At 40.9% G+C, this 21,800-nt stretch overlaps 1 protein-coding gene across 1 annotated transcript in view; it reads left to right on the forward strand.

Annotated features, from left to right (window-relative positions):
- The window catches only part of LOC142017126 (sodium channel protein type 2 subunit alpha-like), a 188,215-nt gene that overhangs the window by 115,793 nt on the left and 50,622 nt on the right, over nucleotides 1-21,800 (forward strand). Inside the window, exons 18-19 of the mRNA XM_075001783.1 lie at nucleotides 11,587-11,704; nucleotides 15,492-15,646. Of these exons, the coding sequence (XP_074857884.1) occupies nucleotides 11,587-11,704; nucleotides 15,492-15,646 (273 nt within the window). The remainder of the gene's footprint in view (nucleotides 1-11,586; nucleotides 11,705-15,491; nucleotides 15,647-21,800) is intronic.

Below are 21,800 nucleotides of genomic sequence, written 5' to 3' on the forward strand. Positions count from 1 at the left end.
GTGGCACCCAGTGCTGAGTAGAGCAAAAATGTCCCTTTTCTGGCCATGTCTACACGAGGGGAAAACATCAAAATGGCCATGCTAATGGCCAAATCGGAGAATACAAATGAGGTGCTGAAATGAATATTCAGTGCCTCATTAGCATGCTGAAAGTGCTGCATTTCACTTTTGCATGGCTCGTCTACATGGGGGTCCATTTTGAAATGACCCTGCAAACATCAAAATCCCCTTATTCCTATCAGCAACGTGCAATCCCACGTAGACAAGCCGTGGATTAACTAAATGTGGCCCTTTCGAAGCGCTGCAGCCAGCAGCGTGCTAATGAGGCACTGAATATTTATTTCAGTGCCTAGTTAATATTCTTCAATTTGGCCATTTAGCATGGCCCTTTCGAAGTTTTACCCTACTGTAGACGTAACCTTTGTCTTGCATGCAGTGTGCCCCAGAATTACATTTTGCCTTTTTCTCATGGTGTCATATGACTGGCTTTCATTCAACTTGTGAGCCATTATAACCCCAAGATCCTTTTTAACAGTACTACCACCTGGCCAGTTATTCACTATTTTGTATTTGTGCATTTGATTTTTTCCTTCCTAAATATTGTACTTTTAAATTATTTGTATTGTTTCACTTTGTTACCTTCAGACCAGTTCTCTAATTTATCAAGGTCATTTTGAATTCTTATCTTGACCTACAGAATGCTTTCTAACCTTCCCAGCAGGGTGTCATCTGCAGATTTTCATCTGCACTGTCCAAGTCATTAATGAAAATATGTAATAGTACAGTAATCGCTCAAGGTACGTGAGGGTTTTGCATAAGTCAGGAAGGGCTTGGGGGTGGGCTGGGGCCCTGGGACGAGGGGTAGCGGGCACCCATGGCTGCCGCTTCCCTGGTGCTCTGGGCAGGTGGAAGGGGGTTCTAGCCTGCCTGGCTGCCCGCAGGAGCAGGCAAGCTAAAAGCCTTCATCATACCTCTGGGAAGGAAGGGGCAGGGGCTCTTAACCTACTTGGCTGCCCACAGCTGTGGGAAGCTAGGCAGGTTGAGAGCCCAGCAACTTCACATTTTGCAAAACTTGTGTTAATGCAAGTTTTGCGCAGTGTGAAGCTGCATAAAACGAGGGTTTACTATACTGGACCATTACTTGCATGAATCTACTAGATACGTGAAATATTTAATACTACTGATCCCTGCATGATTTTACTTGGGATTGTTATGGCGCTGTGGAGGCCCTGGGGCTGCTCTGGCTGTGCTGGAGTGCCCTCCGCATATGGCAGCAGCATGGGTGGGGAAGCTCCAGCTGAGCCAGGGCAGCTCTGGTTCCCGGTGCACCACAGATGAGAGGATCAGCTGTGGAAGCTGCTCCAGGCCCCCACGCCCATTTATTTATTAACCAGGTTCCCTACTGTTTAACCGGTTAACCCATTAACTGGGATTTTACATCCCTATGTCTACTTGATATGTCCTCCCAGTTTCACAGTGAGCTGCTGATAACCAGTCAGAATAGTCCTTCAGTTAGTTTTTTGCTCGTTTTACAGTAATTTCATTTCAACTTCTTTCCATTAGTTTAAGGGACTGTCATGTGGCATTGTATTAAAAGCTTTGCTAGAATAAGGATATATAATGTTTACTGTTTCCATATGCAGGCTAAAGAGAATAGTTAGGTTGCTATGGAATTACTTGTTCTTGACGTAGACATGTTGACTATCCCTTATCAACATGTTATCCTCTAGGTGTTTTTAGATTATTCCAGAGTCCCTGATATAATCATATTAGCCCATCAGTGCTCACTGTGGTGATGTTTTTAAAGTCATATTGGTTTTGAGGAGCAAGAAGGTATTGCAGTATTTTCTAACATAAGGACTGGACTAGCAGATACGAATAAGATGAATAAGCTCCTTGAATAAGACCAACTTTTCTATGTTGTTTTTTCCGTCACACTCCATACTCAGAGGGAGGGGAGTCAGTTGTATAAGGTGATTTTTGGTAGCTCTACGCCACCAGAGACGACTTCTGTGATGGAGGAAACCTCAGGAGGAGGGGTTTTGCCTGGTTTTTAATCAGAAGACAACTGTGAAGGAAACTAGAGGATCACTGATTTTATCTATAGGCATAGACTTCAATTTTAACAATGTTGTATGTTTGTTGTAATAAAGAATTAAAATATTTTTTTCTGTTAAATACATAATTCAAAAATGCTAAAATAAATTTAATTGCATATTGAATATGAGGATAACCAGCAAAATAAATTCATACCTGAGTATTTGAATTTGGCTCATTGTGACTGATAGTCTCTGGTCCCTTTCAGAAACTTATATTAAATACGTTTTTCGTGGATAGAAAAAAATAAAGGAATGGAAGAATAAAAATATCTGGTCTTTTTTAAAAGATCTAGTTGCTAACCACTTACTGATGTTCTAAAACTATTTGAAGACATAATATGGATGCAGGAGTGTCATAGCTTTTAAAACTATTAATTCCAAGTCTAATATGTGTTTATCAGTGTCAATTCGCTTATGTTATTTCTTAAAATTTTCTTTATATGTATTTCTGCAGAAGTTTGTTTTATCTTTTGGATATCTGTAATGTGGGTAGAATAGATGTATTTTTAAATATTTTGGAATCCATAGTTGAACCGTTTCCAGCACAAAACACCAAGGGTATTGTATTTTGAACTTCATTTCCTACCATTCGTACTTCTCACAGGAGTAAATTCAGCTGGATCAGTCAAGAATGCAGCTCTGTTTTTTTTTTAACCAGGCAGCACTACAAGTCAGCACTCTTACACAGGTTACTAAAACAAATCATAGCTATATAATCACTTTTAAAGTAAAGATTGACTGCATGCTATTCAGATGTAATATATTCCTTCCCCATCTATTGCAATACAGTAGAAACATGCACAGCTGCTCTGTAAGGTGAGTCATGTGATTCATGTCACAGCATGGTTTGGGGCAACCCCAAAGTTTTTTATGATTCGTTCTCTTATTATGTCATCTTGGTACTTCATATGTCATACTTCAGTGATATAAAACATGCATGCTCTGTAGGTATTTTTTTCAATTTGGATTATAAAGTAACAAGAACACTACATTTAAAGAGATGATCATTTTTTTCAAAAAATACAAAATTATTTTATTTGAAAATTGTTGTATTTAAAACAAACCTTTCTATCTCTTGTAATTAAAAACATTCTGGTCATAATCATTCCTGTAATGCATATTTAAGTAAATATTTTTAATTACTTTAATTGATCAAAATGTTTGTGATAGGATATGATACATTTTTAGCTGTTTTTAAATGTTAATATTTACCATATAGTTTTCTCCTCTAAGAAAAATTAAAACTTTTAGAAATAAGACCCCAATCTTGCAAACATTCGCATACCTGCTTAACTGGGGGCATGTGGGCAGTCACACTGAACTCAGAAGTAATGTGCAGCACACCAAGTTGGGCATGTGTAAAAATGTTTGCAAGATCAGAACCTAAATCCCTACAAAAAATCCAAACACTAAACCCTCGCTTTACATGTCTTCAGGTTGCATGAAACTCACTTTAACTCGAGTTTCACATGACTTAAAGATGCACAGCTGTCAGTCAGCCTAGCTGCCCACAGCTGCAGGCAACTAGGCAGGCTAAGGGCCCTTTGCCTCTGCCTTCCCAGAGCAGCACTGACAGCAGCCCAGCTCTGGGAAGGTTTTTAGCCCCCCTAGCAGCCCACTGCTGCAGGCAGCTGGGGGGGCTGAAACACCTTTGCCCCACAGGATCAGCTCCCTCCCCCCATGCCCCAGCTCAGCCCCAACCCACATGCGGGGCTTCCAGCCCCCTGCACACTACAGCCCCACGTGGGACTCGGGCTGCAGCCTCCGGCGCAGCACACGTGACTTAGGCTCCAGCCCCCTGCCCACCACCCTTGCGGATTATGTTCCAACCTCTGCAAACCCAGCTCCAACCCCCGCATGCCCTGACTCAGCACCTCCCTGCCCCCCCTGCAGCCTTAAACCACCCCAGGCTTAACCTCTTGGCCCCAACCTGCTGCCCAATCCCCCATCCCTAACTTATGTGAAATTTGAGATGTGCAAGGGTTGCCTGAAATGCAGCCCTCGCATATCCTAAGGGACTACTGTATTTTGAGTTGTTTGTCATCATTACTAAGTATCTCCCTATGAACACAGTTCAGAATGGGTTTATTCAGAGGGAGATAAACATTTATAACAAACAACGTTTAAATAGGTATGTTAATTTAAGGTAGTGTATGACAGTGTGGACATTGAAACAAGGTGTTTGTATAGCACCTATTACATTGGTATCCAGGTTCATGTTTATGATTCTAGGCACTACGGTAATATATATCAAATAATAAGTTTGTAAATGATGAGATTCAGAGTTAAGGTTACAAGCAAATATGTAAGAGCCAGGACATAAGATTGTAGGTCAAACCCCCTAAAACGCTGAAAATACAAGAATGCAGTAGTTAAGGATACAACACAAATATTATGCATACCCAGCTGTGTGCTCCTTCTTCTTGTTTATCCTTTCGATAACCATGGGGGAGTTTCGCTTGCCACTTAGTGGAAGTTGAAGTACAATTGAGAATTGTACTCATAGTCTTTGGTTGTGCAGTCCTGCAGAACTCTGTGCACTCTTCCATTTGGCTTATGTTGAATACAGAGAAGATCTCAGTGTAACTTGTAAGGATATGTGCAGTACTGGAGTTCAGTAGCTGGCATGTCCAGAACTGATGACTTTTACTGCCTTTTTAGAAAGTCTTAGAACAGTTTTGGATGAGGAAATTTAATAAAGTGGGATATAGTTTGATATCTAATCAACCTGGTGATACAAGGGAGGAAGGCAGGATTTTGTGTGACTTATACATGTAGGGTAATATGTTAAGCTTTGTGTTCTTAAGGCAGTGAGATCCAATATGTAATTAGCAAAAAGATTTGCCGTTTACAAGTATGTATGCTTTTCTTAGGGAGAGTATAAATTTATGCATATATAAATGCAGGTCCAGATAATAGAACAAAGCGACTATTGTCATTGATAATTTACTAAATAGTTCCATAATGTCTGGCATTTTAGAAATGCTGCCTTTGTAAAAAAAAAAAAAAAAAAAAAAAAATCTAATCAAAAATTAAAACACATTGATAAAATCTGTAAAGTAGGAGACTAGTCAGGTACCTATAGATAATGGTCCTGAAAGTTTAGGATGGTAGCTCACAAAAACTTGCTTTGAATTTGTTTTGGAGCTTTATGGAAGCACCACTGCAGGAAGCTTCCTATATAGTTCATGTCCTCAGTGTCTCCTTATTTGGTCCCACCCTTTACTGGCCAGGTTTAGCCAGCTCCGTACCTCCCATTGGCAAAGGGCTGGTAGGAGAAGTAGGTCACTTTGTTCCTGCATTCTGCTGCCAAGGAGTAAATCTGAAAAAAAAAAGTTATAGTTTTTAATTCTTTGCCTGACAAACATTTGGATTTTTAATTTTACCCCCACATTACTTGCTATATTCCTTTTGTTAATGTTCTCGGTTGCTGAAATTACATTCGTAAATAGATATATCCCTTAATCCTTTTTTTTTTTTTTTTTTTGTCTGCACTACCTTTTGAAAGAGGTTTTTTTGAATACTAGTAAGTGGGTTGTCTGTGCCTATAGAAATTATATCCCTGACTCTCTTAGCATGGAAAACATCTGGCAACATGTCTTAGAGAGGTAATGCTCTGCCTCTGTCATCAAGATGTGCAAGAAATTTATCAGTTGAGTATATCTATCTAAAGGCCGGGTTCTGTTGCTTTTATCTATATTGATTAGTACCTTTTTTAGCTATTATACTAATTGATGGGGTAAAGTACAGCTTGGTTTGAGTCCGGGCAGCAAATTCTGGCTTTAAGTAAATAAATGATCACTTTCCATTTTGTTTCATCAATAAGAAAAAGCCTGTGATAGCAGCTCAGTTATTTAAGTAGGAGGAGTGTTTTCCTCTGAAATTAGAGATCTCAGTAAGTAAGATAATATTCCAGTGATGAAAGATCTAAAGAGGAGAGAGTTAAGAGCTCCATTCTAAGAGTTTGTACACACCACACAGCTTTTAGTAACAAAGATGTGTCACCACAGCGATGTTGCTAAAAGTCAGGCTGTGTAAACACTGTTTGTCAGCACTTGCCAAAAAAAAAAAAGTCAACCCTCTGTGAGCAGTGTTTGTTTATACTAGTACTTCCCACAGCACAGCTTTTATTCCATTTCTGTCTCCACTTTTTAACAAACTATTGTCAGAGATATTTTCTCTTGATTGGTCCTTAGCATCCCTTATGGGAAACCTCCTGCCCCCCTTTTCCCAAAGGATATATGTTTCCCATTTTCAGTAATCTCCTTTTCTTCATAACCCGTAGATCTTTAGTATTTCACATGGTTTCTCATTTGCTGTTGCACCTAAAGTGATTGTCACTAACAGTTCTCTATTTACTGACAACTAACACATGTCGGTCACTTCCCAGGATGGAGAAAATCGTAATTAAAATTATTTTGTGATTTTTAAAGAAATTCTATTTAATTTAAATCAGATGTTCTTATTGCCTTACTTCTTTTTATTGTTTTAATCACCAATTTAGATATTTTGTGATTTTCTTTAAATATTTATGAAGTGTTAACATTTTGGATTAATTGTGATTTTTTTTCCTATATAGAAATTTCATACTTACAATGCACATACAGTAAACCCTCAATTTTACAGACCCCAATTTAGGGGACTTCAGGAACAATGGACATCCACCCCACAAACCCTGTTGTTCCCAAAGCCCACTTAATCAGGGCCCATAAAATCCTAAATCTCCTCCTCCCTCCATTCCCCCCCCCCCCCCCCCCAAAAAAAAAGGAAAGAACTTACACCAGCCGTAGGAGCCGCCACTGCCTGGACAGTCTCTGTATTATGGCTCCTCCCACCAGGGAGGGGTGCATACGTGGGCAGATGACACTTGGATAGGCCCCCACCCTGGTGGGAGGAGCGTGTGGCAGCTCTAGTGGTGATGACAGCTCCAAAAGGTCCAGCCACTTGGCTTGGGGCTCCTGTAGTCACAAGCAGCACCAGCCATGGGAGGTAGCCCTTGCAGCTGCGGCTCCTCCGGTGGCTCCAGTGGTTCTGCTGAGTTGCCCCTTTTTTTTAGGGGGGTGTCCAGAAGAAGCCTGGCTGGGGGGATGCTAGGGCGAGTACAGTAAACCCCCACATATAACGGATTTTTGTCATTAGCGGACACCCTTCTCCCCCATTAGTCTGTTATACCTAGGGTTTACTACATGGGCTGAAGAAAACTTGTCTAGAGCTATAGTCACATCCTTACTGGGAGAGTCATACAAACTTCCACCTGTCAACTCACAGGCCAAGGACGGACAGGATCATGGGATTCACTTCAACACAGAGCTGATTAGAGATAACTGTACTTTATGAAGTTCACCTATTCCAAGTTACTGCAAATTTCTCACAAGGTACACATTAGTAAGCAAAGTACAACAGGATGTGTATGTCTGGACAAGAGGCTATTTGGAACTTCCATTTCTGCCATGGGTACTGCCAGTCCCAAAGCACCTCACATCAGGGCTGTGGTGTACGTTGCTCCATCTGGGGGAGTGACCGAGGCACCCCTGAGGCGGAGAGTCACTGTTGAAACTCAGCTAGGGGTGGGACCTCTCAGTGATTTTATCCCTGAGCTGTTTAGGGTGTGTGTGAATACTGACACAATACCACTTTTAACATTTTCACAGGGCTGAAGCCAAGGTTGCCGTGGTTACTGGTCTCTCTAGGTTCCCACATCTAAACACAGACATCAGGAGATGATATGGCTATCTCATGTTTATGTTTATGGGGTTCAAGGCTGTAACACAGGGATGGGAACTTGCTCTTTGAGGCTTGCAGGCTGCTCTTTAAGGCCTTTAGGCCTGCAGATAGGTCTTTTGGTGTGCTCATATGACAATACCCAAAATTGAAATGTGAATAGTTTGTGTGTTTTAAGCCACATTCATTTGATGTATCAGACAAGTCAAAGAGAGATGAAATTATTCAGCTAAAATGCACACCTCCATGGGGCTAAATCCAAAACAAGCTTCTGCACGTAGCCTCCTCTACAATGCTTGGGAAGGGATGAGTGCTTAAGAATGGAATCCAGAAAAGCCAGCAAGCTAAGCAGATAGCCACTTAAGCTAGACAGTTGCAGATACTGAGGAGATGGTTAAGGCTTAAGCCTTGCCACTGTCAAGGAGTTAAGCTAGTCTGGGCTTGGAGGTAGGTGCCAGTCTCCACTTGAGATTCACAGCCAGGAGTCCTCTGCTGAAATTGGCTACCTAAGCTGTCTCTTAGAAGAAAGGTGTTGGTGTACATCTATTTCTGTGCAAAATGGTCTAGTGGGGAACCAAGCAGATAAAGAGAGGGAGATTGCCTCCCTTATTGTCTTTATGGTTAGTGGGAGACTGGTGTTTTGATTACCCTCCCACCATCTGATGTGATGAAGGTGTTAGAACTTGGGGTTCCCACCTCTTAAGTGAGTGGTCAAACTAGTAGATTATGTATAGAGTTAGTCTCATCCTCTCTGACCAATGCATATTTAAATGCGACTTCTTGGCCTTGGCTCCCCTCATAAAATACTTCTGCATATTAATTTTATTACCGTCAGTAGCATCAAAAAACTTGTGCAAACTAAGAGAGGTATTCTTTGTTAACAAACACAGTAACCAGATAGGATTATCCCAAAAAAAGGTTGGGGGGGAAGAAAGCAAGCAAGCCAGCTGTAAATCCCTCTGTGGTGTAAAAACAGTTTATACCCCTACTTGCTTTGGTAAATATAATGTAAATCAAGAAACAATATAGATTTAAGTAATATAACCTCTAGGATTAATTTATCATAAATTAAACTCAACTATCACATACACAGATTTAATTTTATAATTTTGATTATTTATCTTGTCCTGTTTTGATGCTTTCAGATCCTGAATTATCTCTGTTAAATTCAACATCTATTAAAGTAGCTGAATGAGCAACTCGTAGTTCCTGTGACAGGAAATTATATTATGATTATTTTCTACTAAATTATACAAATAGACAATATACTATGACAACTCAATAACATGTGTCTTTTGTTTTACTTACTACTTTTTAAAAATAATGAACCAGTATTTTTGAAGATTTTAATTTGTTTTATAATCCAGTTCATAATTTTGGTTTACCCTGTCATTGTTGCAATATTTTGCTACATAAATGTTATCCATGATGGAATGATGAAAGCAATAGATTAATGAAATTCTGTAACATAAAGAAACAGTATTTTCTTCAGGTTCAGAAGTGTTATGGGTCAAAAATTGGTATTGATACTGCTCACTTGGCATTCTAATCAAAACTCATAAAATTTGAAGTAGGCACTTCTACCACATTATATCTAAATATTAAGGATTTAGAGGCAATATTTCAGATATTCATACAAGAAATAACAGGTTCAATGGTATTAATATGAGTTATCACAATTCCCCATCATTATGTTTTTTTTATATCTTTATACAAGTACAGCAAATTTATCTTTACCAGGTTTAGAAAAACAACATATTTACAAAGGTTTGAGGTATCCTCTTGTACCTTCATAAGTCAGGATTCTACCAAACATGTCCTAGACACAGAATTTAAATAACTATCTATCCTCTGAGCAACTCACACTTTTACGTGAATGCAGATGTTGACAATTAGTCTAATATTGTGACTTAATTATATTTGTTAAAACTTAGCTCTCCTTCAATACTCGGAGATTATGCTATCTCCACAGCTTGCTTGAATTAATACAGGAATATAATTTGCTTGTTGCTTTTGTTTTCACACATGGATTTTTTTTTAAAAATCACCTTGAATTGGAATAATGCCTCTAATTCTTCTATTGCCACTACGTCATAGAAAGTATCTCATAATGATGCAAGTTTGCATGTATTCATTAATATTACCTATATATAATTTATTTTTTTGTTGTGTTGTGTGCTTACATCATTCCCTACACATTTATCTACGTATCACTGTAGCCATTACTGATTTTATAAATTACATGGTAATGACACTGTAATAAGACAGAATGATGTGATGAAAACTACTTTGATTCAGTTTGGTACTCAAGCTTGTCCAAGGCTAATAGTAGAGTATGACTCCATGCTTTTTAAAATTAGGATGCAAACTCTGGTTGTGTTGGATAAGTGATCTAGCAATAATAGGGAACAGAAATATGTTTACACATTCCTTTATATAACAGTTTCCATTAATACTACTGTAATTTTGTTAGCTGTTCTAAATTTATTTATATTTTTATGAATCCATATGAGAAGCTTATATCTCTCTGTATGTTGACAGGACAGGTATGAGTACCAGCGTAACAAGTAGTTTCAAAATGCTTTGGAAAACACGTGCATTAGAGAAAGAATATGTGAAATAATGGCTGTTGAAATTAAATTAATATGCTTTCCTTTTTCCTTTTTGAAATTTCAGAAATTGAAAAGGTATTGTTGAAAAAGCATCAGATATGATTACATGTCAGTGATTGTGGGTTAAGAAAAGTTTAAAATTTAGTTTTCAATTCATATCTATTTGGGCAAATCTTTCTGTGTAGCATCTGTTGGTTTGGTCATGATGCAGGAAATAAACCTCCCATTCGTAATATTATCTATGTTATAATCAGAGTCGGAGAATAATTTAAATAAGTAAAAACCTCTGTTAATATCACTAAAGTTTAATTTCAGTATTTTTACAAGTTGCTTATCTTAGTGGCCAAGTCACTAGCCAAATTATATTGTTTCCACTGGGTGAAATTGTGCTGGTTCTAATTTTGGGACTTCATGTATGAAGATATTAAAGCAAACTGTCATAGTATATTCTATAAAATGGAGTAGTCAATGGTCATTCTAACTATTTAACTGCATAACCCTGCTGTTCAAGAAATACCCAAAAACCTAGAGTAAAATTTTTTTTTCCTTTTGTATTATAAAAACTTTTTTGAAAAATTGTCACCTGCCAGAAAAAAGCAAAATAACAAAAACATTAAATATACTAGCATTTTCTGGCAACCAATTTCATCCTGATGGTTAGTAACCTGAAAGATCTATCATCATGATCTTCAGTGTTATGGAGAAGAGGCTGGTCTGATGAAAGCTGCTATCATCTTTATATTGCTAAATGATCCTGAAGCACCCATTCTAATTTGTACTGATACAAAATGTAATAGGAGAAGAATGTAGTGAGAAAACAGTAGCAAATGACAAATTTCAAATGGACTTTGTATGTGAAAAGCCACTCCATAAAAGCCCAGAATTTGGTTTAAAAAAAAAAACAAAAACAATTCTTCAATATTTTTACGCCAAATATTTTAATTCCATGTGATAAGTAAAATATAATGCCATACAGTTTACAAATATAAAGAAGCTTTATCTGCACATTTGTGGAGTGCTGACTGGGGGGCGGGGCGGGGCGGGGAAGTGGCATATTTATCTTTGGCCACATATATTATTGCATGCTTAAGATTGTAATTCAGAATAAATATACTGGTAAAAATAAAATCTCCATTGTGGACTTTTATTTGCAGAAACTAAATATTGACAGTTCATCTGAAGGTAGTACAATTGATGTAGTTTCCCTTGGAGAAGAAAAAGCAAATATTGAATCAGAAGAAGCATTAGAACCAACGCCCTGTTTTACAGAAGGTATGGAAAGAATATTTCGGTTTATCAATTCCAGTTAGTGCAGGCTACTACAGTTATGATCCAGGCTAAATCTCAAAGGGCTGTAAATGCCAGCTCCAAAATTGGGGGTTTGGTAGTTGGCCATCTGCTGGCAGGAGAAGGTGTTCTTAAGGAATGAGCAACCTAAGGCTCTGACCCTACAATAACTTACACATTTTTACACATTGTTAACAGTCACATTAAACTCAGTGGGACTCTTCCTAGGTATTCCACAATCAAGGTCTATGGTTTTAAATTTTGTGACTAGTAAGAATCCAAGTCCTGTAATTCTCACTCATGTAATTCATCCCTTTGATGTCAGATGGTGTACTTGTGAGTAAAAATTGCAGGAGCAAGTCCTGGAGCCTACTTTCCTACCAAAAAAGCCACCCAAAAAAAAAAAAAAAGCGTACCCACACACTTTTATCTTGCACTGAGTCCCATTGACTCTAATGAAACTCTCTACGGGCATGTTCTTTTGCAAGATTGGGCCCTAACGAAATCTCACAGTGTATTATTATAATTTTGTATGTTACTTTTCAGTATTTTATTATCTTTTTAGTTTCTGATTTGTGTATTTTTGGGATTACGTTTTAATCTTTAATTTATCACTACAATCTGTTTAGCACTCTTTGGACACATCTTCATTCATGATGGGTGAATATGAAACTTGTTGAAGGTCTTGCCTGGTCTTCTCGATCCATTACATTAATAACATTGTAAAAACAGAATAAAGGTATATGTTTAAAATGGTGCTGTGTTTTTATAATACTCCAAGACGTTTTCTAAATTATACTGATTTTATAAAAACCTAGTATTAACAGAAAATGTAGATTTAAAATAATGGAAGGTATTGGGGGAGGAAGGAGGAATTGAGGAAGAAAATAAGTCCATAAACTTCAAAGTGCCAAATTGGGAAAATCTAAACTGTAAGAAATGTTGAGATGTCAAAAGGCACCATTTTGGAATTTCATTTGCACTGAATCATAAAAGTACAATATGTAAAATCTGATAAAAATATGGAGCTCAGTAGAGCTCAAATCACTTTATAAAGGTTAGTACCATTATCCCAATTTTTCCAAACACAAAGGGTAAAATCTCATTCAGCCTATCCCTGGTTTCCCAAAAATTTTGATAGTCATTTTTGATGTAAGGTTTTACCATTTCCCTTTGACTAATTTTTGAACTTCGGTTTTGCTACAAAATTCAAATTTTTCATGGCATCTCTAAAACTTTTAAATTAGAACTTCAGATCCATGTTTGGCCTGGATTAGGTCCCTTGTTAAGAAATGTTCTCTCTCTCTCATGTGAGAATGGGTCCATTTTCGGGAAGGAAAACATAAAGCATAAATTTGCAACTTTTGAAACTCAGGAACATTTTCAAATTTTTTATGAAATGGGGGAAAAAAAAACCCTACCCATTTTTGAGTATCTCACATTTTATTAACACATACTTCTGTTGTCTAAATGGATGATGTGCATTGCTATTAGGGATGTGACAAACTTTACATTAATGAGGCATTTTGCATATGCAAGGTGAGACTATATGCTCACTCATGGATCAAAACAGATATAGCTCAGGACATAGTTTTACCAACACAGCAAAGAAATTTTGGATCTTTGCAGTTCTTTGCTGTGTTGGTAAAATTATGGCCTGAGCTATATCTATTTTGATCCATGGGCGAGCATATATTTTACTGATATAGAAATGTCACATTGGGATGACACTAACTTTCTTGATAAAGTGCTTTGAGCTCTGCTGATGAAAGACAGGATACTGGCCTAGATGGACCTTTGATCTGATTCAGTATGGCCCTTTTATGTTCTTGTGTTCAGTGCTGTGTTTGCATAAAATTAGTGAATACCATTCTCAGAGAACATTCAAGCTGACACCACTGGTGATGATTTACAAAGAGGGAAGTAAAATACCCCAGTCTTATTAATGTCTGTTCCGGGGGTCGGGGGAAGGTGGCGGAGGGAGAGAAATAATAGTGTTTACGAAATGGGGAGGGAAAAACAGCAAAGGAACAAAATCCATGTAACTGCAGGTTGTACCTGCCTGGTCTGGCACACGTAAGACCTGATCAGTCCCAAACCAGGGGATTCAGTGGACCAGGGAAGTCAGTGCTGGCACTTCTGCTGCTGCTGGCTGCATGGCTCTGCTGCAGCGGCAGTGGATGGACTGGTATTGACAGCATACGGACTGGGAGAAGGCACTCGAGGGGAAGAGAGAGGGTGGCTTAGGACCAGAAGAGCAATCCCTCAGGATGGTATTGAGTCCTGTGGCTGCCAGGCTGCACTGCTGGCCCCCCGCCACCAGCCAAGGGGCTGTGTTCCTCGCTCCCAGCCACACAGACACTGTTTCCTCTCCATTCCTCATCTCCACTACTCCCCTTCCCCTTTGAGCTTGAATGCCACAAATGAGATATTTGTAGTTCTCCAGAAGTTCTAGGAGGGCGGAGGAGGAGTGGTTGAGCAGAGGCCTCACGCTTTTCCCTGAGAGTGAGCCAGTCTGGGAGCACCCATGGGGATGCAGGAGCACAGATTTTGTTAGACATAAGAACTCCGTACTATAGAGGTCCAACCTGTACTTGGATCAGTGAAAAAGTGAGCAGAAACATAATCCCAGTTGACCAGACAAGAGCACCGTATGTTTCAAAGTAATAGGCTTTTTTAAAAGATATCCCAAAAAGGTGGATATGGTGCTGACATTTCACACTAATCAGCACTTATCTCTGTCGTCTGCAATAAGGTGGAGTATGCAGGAGTCTGTTAATTATTCTGGACAGGAACTGAGTATTTTAATCATCCATCTTTGTGAGATTTCCCAGTGTGGAGAAACCATGATTAGTATGTGTGTACAAATTCTGTTTTCCCCCCACTGAGAAAAAAAATCGAATATCACTATTATTCTATGTGTGTGTACAACAAATTTTTATTTGCAAATTGTAGCATTCAAGTAAACATGGTTAAGGATATTTGAGAAAAGCTCATGGAAATTGAAAGGGGAACTATCAAAGTAAAATCATTTTTAAAATGAAACATTTTGTTATTAAAAGTCAAATAATTAAAAGTCTTGTGCCATACATAAGTTTAGTCTATTCATTGCCTTTACTTATGTGAATAAATATTTCAGAATTGGGTTTGATGGGCTACTGCTGAGTGATCTGCCTTTGGAAAGACCTATGGTAGTAAGCACTGTAACTGATAAGTTGGTATGTGTTTGTTAGATATGGTTCTTTAAACTTAGTGAGTAGTATTAATACAGGATTTTAAAATATTTAATGTATTTCTTACTCTGATTTTTCACTAGAGAAAATATTTCCACAAAAGGAAATTTATATTCCTATTAAGCTACATAGAAACTGGATTTTAAGTCCATACTACAAGATATTGACCCTTTTACTATACCGTAATGCATAATTACACTGTTCTAATGAAAATACTGTTACAGTTTCTTGAGGACCAAGCTTACAAACACACACATGTAGTCATGTGAGCAAAGTTAGTTGTGTGTAAGTGTCTATAGGATCAGTCCTTTTAGCCTCTGTCATTTGGTACCTATAATTTTTTCCTGATTCTGAATGTATTTTTTAAAAAATGTTGTTAATGAAAGCTCAATTAGATCACTGTCTCTGATTCCCTGTTTGATGTAGAATCTACAGGATTGCAGAAACCTATTATCAAAGTATAACTTGTCAGGAGTGATTTTCTATTTTAGAATAATATTGCATATATATATGTCATAATTCAATGTCCTGACTATTAGGCTGCGTACGGAAGTTCAAGTGTTGTCAAGTCAGCCTAGAAGATAAGAAAGGGAAGATCTGGTGGAATCTTCGAAAAACCTGTTACAAGATAGTGGAACACAACTGGTTTGAGACCTTCATTGTCTTCATGATTCTCCTCAGCAGTGGTGCTCTGGTAAGTGAAATGTATAATGGGTATATATTTTCTGAGCTCAAACACATTTTAGAAGAGTGGTTAATCAAAGAAAAATGTCTAGCACAAGTTTTTTACACTAAAAAGAATTATTTTTAAAACTTTTTATTTTTAAAACATAACTGGAATGCCATATGAACACAGAATTCCTTTATGCAGCCATTAGTAGAGATTAGCTTTTCACAGCTTCAGTCTAGAGCCTGTATTTGGGTCAGATTGTGAGTATGTAGAAGTTCTGTTGCACATTCTGGCTGATTCACACAGAATGCAAGCAAGAGCATTGGGAAAATACACACAAAAATAAAAGTAGGGTGTTACTCTTAAATTTAAAATTGATATTTTTGATGTGTTGTCTCTAGGCTCCATGCCTGCTTGTTCATCGTCCACTAACTGGTAACAAGGCATTACATTGCTCTCACCAAATTAATAAATGCTCTTCTGAGACACTTAATTTCTATCAAATGCAATTCCTCATCTGGAAAGCGTTGTTTGTGTAGGTAACAACTTAGACTAATAGATGGTACTTCTTATCCACATGGTCTAAACAGATTTTTGTGTCCAGGCTGCATAAGGGCAAATCACTGTGACATTATTGTCCTAATTACTCAAAACAGGGAGCATATGAGTTTCATTTCAACTCACTACTTACCCTCCCGTGATTTTTTACACAACTATGTATCCAGTCTAGTTGGCAAAATTCTCCAGACTGTATTTTTTTAAAGTTCTCTAGGTTTGTAGCCAAAATCCCCCACAAATCCATTTAAACTCTTGATTTATTTTAACAATCTGTTAGGTATCTTGGTTGTGTTTTTTAAAAAAGAGACAACTGGAAACCAGTGTCTGTTTATACTACTTATATTTATTCACTGCATCAGCTGCTGTTTGAGGGTTAGGGATGTGTCAGTTACGGTATCCAGCATTGGGTCATCGTGCCTCATTTTTCTTGCCACATACTTATTCCATACTTTTGTGAGCTGCAAGTATTAATATGTAATATTGGCTTGTGCAGTGAATTGAGGTTTGTCTTCAAGTGCTTGCTCATATCTGTTTGAGTTATTCAGTGTGTGTGCATGCACGGAGGGCGGTCAGAAAGTTTTCCCTAGAAACTAGTCAGCCAGGTCAGCTGAGGAGCACCCTGGAGTGATATCAGTACAAAACCGATATATGACTCAACTGTCCTGGCATGCCTCAGTTCTCCTCTTAATAACTGTGATGGCTTTTTGATTCTTCTAGTCAAGTACCCTAACCTTTTCTATGCAAATAGTTGTAAATAGCTGTGTTTAGCATAACCGTTGTTTTTGATTCAATGAAACACAACAGTAGAAATGTAGCACTTTAAAGACTAACAAAATGATTTATTCAGTGATGAGCTTTCGAGGGACAGACCCACTTGATCAGTTAGTTGGTTCAGTTAGTTTTCACTTTGTTGGGTAGGGAAGGTTTTTCTTTCTTTTCTACCGTTTCCCCTTTGGGGGCTAAGGGATGAAAAGATCCCAGGACTTTAAGCAGCACTGCGCCTGCTTAAAGTGTATGCCAGCGACCTACCCCTCACAACCCCTGCCTTTGTTGTTTGGGTGAAGCTCATTAAGCGGGTAGGTTCCCTGTCTGTTTAAAGACCCAGACTCATAAGGAGTGTGACTTTCAGCTCCATCAGCTGCTCGTGAAGTCAGCACTTCAACTGCCGCATCACGGCTTTCCACCTCTGTCCTTAGTGTGCAGCATGTTGTCTTCAGCTCCAGGCTCAGCGCCCAGGAGGGGCTCCACAAGCACAAAACATGGCACCACTCCCACTCTCCAGCACATGCCTCCAAAACGCTGAATCCATCAACAGTGGCGTCCTCAGTGCAGAAAGTACTGGATGCTGCTGGGGCCTGTGATGTGGATGCCCCTCCACCTACGCACCAAGCCCTATCCTCTTGGGACTCTCCTCAAGGTGATCTGATGTCGGTTGGTCCTTCGTGGATGCCTGATGCAGACCAGGCAGCCTGGGGGCTCATAGAAATAATGAACTTCCCAGCATGGGCTGAGGCCCCTGCCCCTTTGATGCACATGCAGGGGTAAGTTTTCACTTCTGCCTGCTCCTATCCAAGTGCCGTCGCCTGATTACCTGACCCCTTGGGCCCTTCTTGAGTCCTGGTATGGCCGTCTGACGCATCGCTGTTCCAACTCGAGGTGTCAGATGCCCTTGCAGCATCCTTCTCCGTCCCACTCAATGCCAGCCTGTTCTACGTCCAGGGGCCTGCTCGTAGACTCCTTGGATTCTGGATCTTCTACATGCTCTGCCTCCCACTCCAGTTCTCAGCACCATTCCTCACCAGTTCCAATGCTGTCTCTTTGGTGCTCGTCCTTGGTTTCTGGAATTCACCCTGGTGCAGGCTGTGCCTGACCACATTCCTGTTTCGGGACTCAGTCCCATTCCCTGCACCAGTCTGGCTCTTCTCATCAAGACCCTTGATGTCCATCCTCTGTGGTGCCAAAGGTCTCAGCTCCTCAGTGTTCCTGCTCACTGCACATATCTTGCTCTTGACACAGGTTTCTGTCTTGGCACTGGTCCTGCTCTCAATGCCAGTCACCATCTCGGCACTGGTCTTGGTCTCCATGCCAGTCTCAGTCCTCATCCCAGACCTGGTTGACGTATCCTTTTCCTGTCTTGCTGCAGTGCCACGCTGCTCAGTGTTGTTCTCAGCACCCTTTGTCCCAGCACCATTCTTGCGCTCCTTACTGCTTTCGCTTACCTCATCAGCCCCATAAGACCATGCACACTAATCCAGTCATTGGCTGGGCTCCTCTGGTAATTCCATCAGAAACAGCCACTCTTTGGCCTTCCCATTCTCCTTTTCCTGCCTCATTCCATGACTCTGGTGTCATACCTCCAAGGAGTGGAAAAGGACTCTGCTGCTGCCCAGTGGCCTCCAGCTCAGTACCCATACTGGAAACCCTGGGCATACCATGAATTGACAGGCATTGTGCCTTCTGCCAGGTTGCATACATCATCTACCTCAAAAGCTCCTGAGGCTGCTTCTAGCTGCCCATATCCTCCTGAGGTGATGTCGCCTCCTCCTCTCTTTGAGGACTGTGCACTGGTGGCGCCCCCATAACATCCTCCAGCTCCACCCCAGACAAAGCCGTAGCAGGTGCTTCTGCCCACTTACTATAGGGTGCACCAGGAGCTTCTCCACTGTGCGGTCACCAGCCTTAATCTTCCAGTGGAGGAAGTTACTGATCAGGTTGACTCTATCTGTGACCACCTGATCTTGGAAGATCCATCCCATGTGGCCCTTCCCTTTAACAAGACTGTCATGACAGCTGCCTCTATTTGGCAGACACTAGCCTATATCCCCCAAATTGCTCATGGGTAGAAGGCAAGTACCTGTGTGCCTATCCTCCACCTTGCGTTGTGGTGGTGGATGCTGTAAATGAGAGAGAGCCAGGGCCAGCAGGCACCAGCTCCTAAATCCAAAGATGCCAGATGCTCAGACCTCTTTGGAGGAAAGTAGTATTCAGTTGGGGGCCTTATGCTTTGGGTGGCTAATCAGTTGCTCATCCTTGGCTGCTACACCTAAAACTCATGGGCAGTGGCTTTCAAGTTTAAAAAGGCCCTCCTTGAGGAGCTGAGGGAGGAGTTCTTGGCCCTTACGCAGGAGGACCAGGTAGTGTCTTGCACCTGCCTGCAGGCATCCCTCAATGTGGGCATCTCTGCAGCCTGCTCTGTTTTCTTGGGCATAGCCATGTACCAGGTGGCATGGCTGGGGCCATCAGGGCTCCCTTCAGAGGTTGTTTGCTCAACAGACAGACATCTGCCTCCACCCCTCAGACTCTTGCAGTACCACCTAGTCCTTCGGTATGCATACACACACTACGCAGCAGAAGCCCTTTAAACTGCAGCTTCAGCATCAGTCCAGGCCCTTCCAACCTTGTGGGTTTTGGACCTCTAACAACTAAAGGGACTAGTTGTGGTCAATCAAAATTCTCATCGAACTCCCCCTTTTGATGATGTTCTCAGAATCAGAGTACCTGCACCAGTGGATCCTGCCTTACCCTTTTGAAGAAGACTGTCTGTTCCTCCAGGCAAGGTGAGACACTGTGTTGGACTGCAGAGTCCTCAGGACTATTTCTTTGGGATATGCCATCAATTCCACTCAGTTCTGCCCTCCTTCTCAACACCACACAAGCCAGGGCTTTCATCCCTGATCAACCCTACCAAGCTCTCTCTCAGGTCCTGCACTCCCTCTCTGAGTTTCCTATCACCATGGTCCGCAGGGGCCTTCGGCTGCCAGGTTACATGACATCCCTGCACTTGTGTGGTGCCATTCACCAGGTGTGGCTGAACTCAGCGTACTGTCCTGTCTGAGACAGCCTGGACACAGTTGTGACCCTGCCTCATCATGTCTCTAATGCGTTCCACTGGTGGCTTTGTCCAGAGAACATCCTCTGAGGTGACCTCTTTCGTGCTGCTCGGCCCACTGTGTACCTGGTCATAGACGCCTCAGGGTTAAGCTCAGGTGCTCACCTGGGGTGTGTCACAACTCAGGCATTGCAGACAGCAGAAGTGCTCTCACTCCATATCAATGTGTGCAAGCTCCAGGCCAACCGCCTTGCTTGTCTGCTTTTTCTACCCCATCTGCATGGCCACTGCATAGCGGTGATGGACAATACAATGGCCATGTACTACATCAACTGGCAAGGGAGTGTGCTCCTTCCTGCTTTGCTCAGAAGCTTTGTGCCTTCGGTACTCCACGCTGAAGGAGTTTTCCATGCTTCTGCCCTATGCGGAACCACCATTTCCTCCACCAACTGGACCTTTGATCTCTTTACCTCATGGCATGGTGGCTTCATGGTTGACACCTGCCAAGCAGGCTTGCTCAGGCACAGTGCAGCGGGTCCTAGCAGCTGCATACCATGTATGTGGTGGTCCTGCATGGCCAAGCGGACATGATTCTCCTGTTGGTGTACCCAACGCGATCTCATGCTTCTGTCCTAGAATCAGCCACACGTTGACTCTAACCTCTACTTCCTGGGTTTAGCTTGGGAATCACCTAACTCTCATAGATATGAGCAAGCACCGAAGAATAAAAAAATGTTACTCACCATTGTAACTATTGTTCTTCAAGATGTGTTGCTCATATGTATTCAAAACCCACCCTCTTGTCCTACTGTCAGAGAGGTTGGCAAGGAGGAACTGAGAGGTGCTGGGTCGTATGTAGACTTTGCATAGGTGCATTCCAGGGGGCTCCCCAGCCAACCCAGCTAGCTAGTTGCTAGGGAGAACTTTTCGACAGCTGTGTACATGCATGCATGCGCACACAACTTAAACAGATACAAGGAACTTCTCAAACAACAAGAGTTACAACGGTGAGTAACCTTTTCTTTTTTTTTTCCCCTTGTTTGAGTCACAGGGTGTATGTCTGGTTACACAGTAGAAATTTTTCTAAAACCTTTTGAGGATTGCTGTAGGTCACTACAGTCAGCATGTTCCAAAGACTCAAATCATAGACTCATAGAATCCTAGGGCTGGAAGGGACCTTAGGAGTTATCTAGTTTGGCCCCCTGCCTAAAGCAGGTTCAACCTGAACTAAATCATCCCAGCCAGGATTTTGTCAAGCCAGGACTTCAAAAACCTCGAGGGATGGAGATTCCACCTCTCTCGGTAATGCATTCCAGTGCTTCATCTCCGTTTTGGTGAAACATTTTTTCCTAATATTCAACCTTCACCTCTCCCTCTGTAATTTCAGGCCATTGGTCCTTGTTCTGACATCCGTCACTACTGAGAACAGCTTCTCTCCGTCCTCTTTAGAGCACCCGTTCAGGAAGTTTAAGGCTACTATCAAATCACCCCTCGCTCTTCTGCAAACTAAATAAGCCCAAGTCCCTCAGCATCTCCTCACAGCCCATGTGCTCCAGCCCCCTAGATCATTTTCATTGTCCTCCACTGAACACACTCCAAAGTGTCAACATCCTTTCTATGTTGTGGGGAGAGGGCGGGGGGACAGAAATGGATGCAGTACTCCAAAGGAGGACTCACCAGTGCCAAATAGAGGGGAAAAATAACTTCTCTAGGTCTGCTGGAAATGCTTCTCCTAATTCACCCCAATATGTCGTTAGCCTTCTTGGCTACAAGGGCACACTGTTGACTTAT

The sequence above is a fragment of the Carettochelys insculpta genome, chromosome 8 (genome assembly GCF_033958435.1).
Source record: "Carettochelys insculpta isolate YL-2023 chromosome 8, ASM3395843v1, whole genome shotgun sequence".
NCBI lineage: Eukaryota > Metazoa > Chordata > Testudines > Carettochelyidae > Carettochelys > Carettochelys insculpta.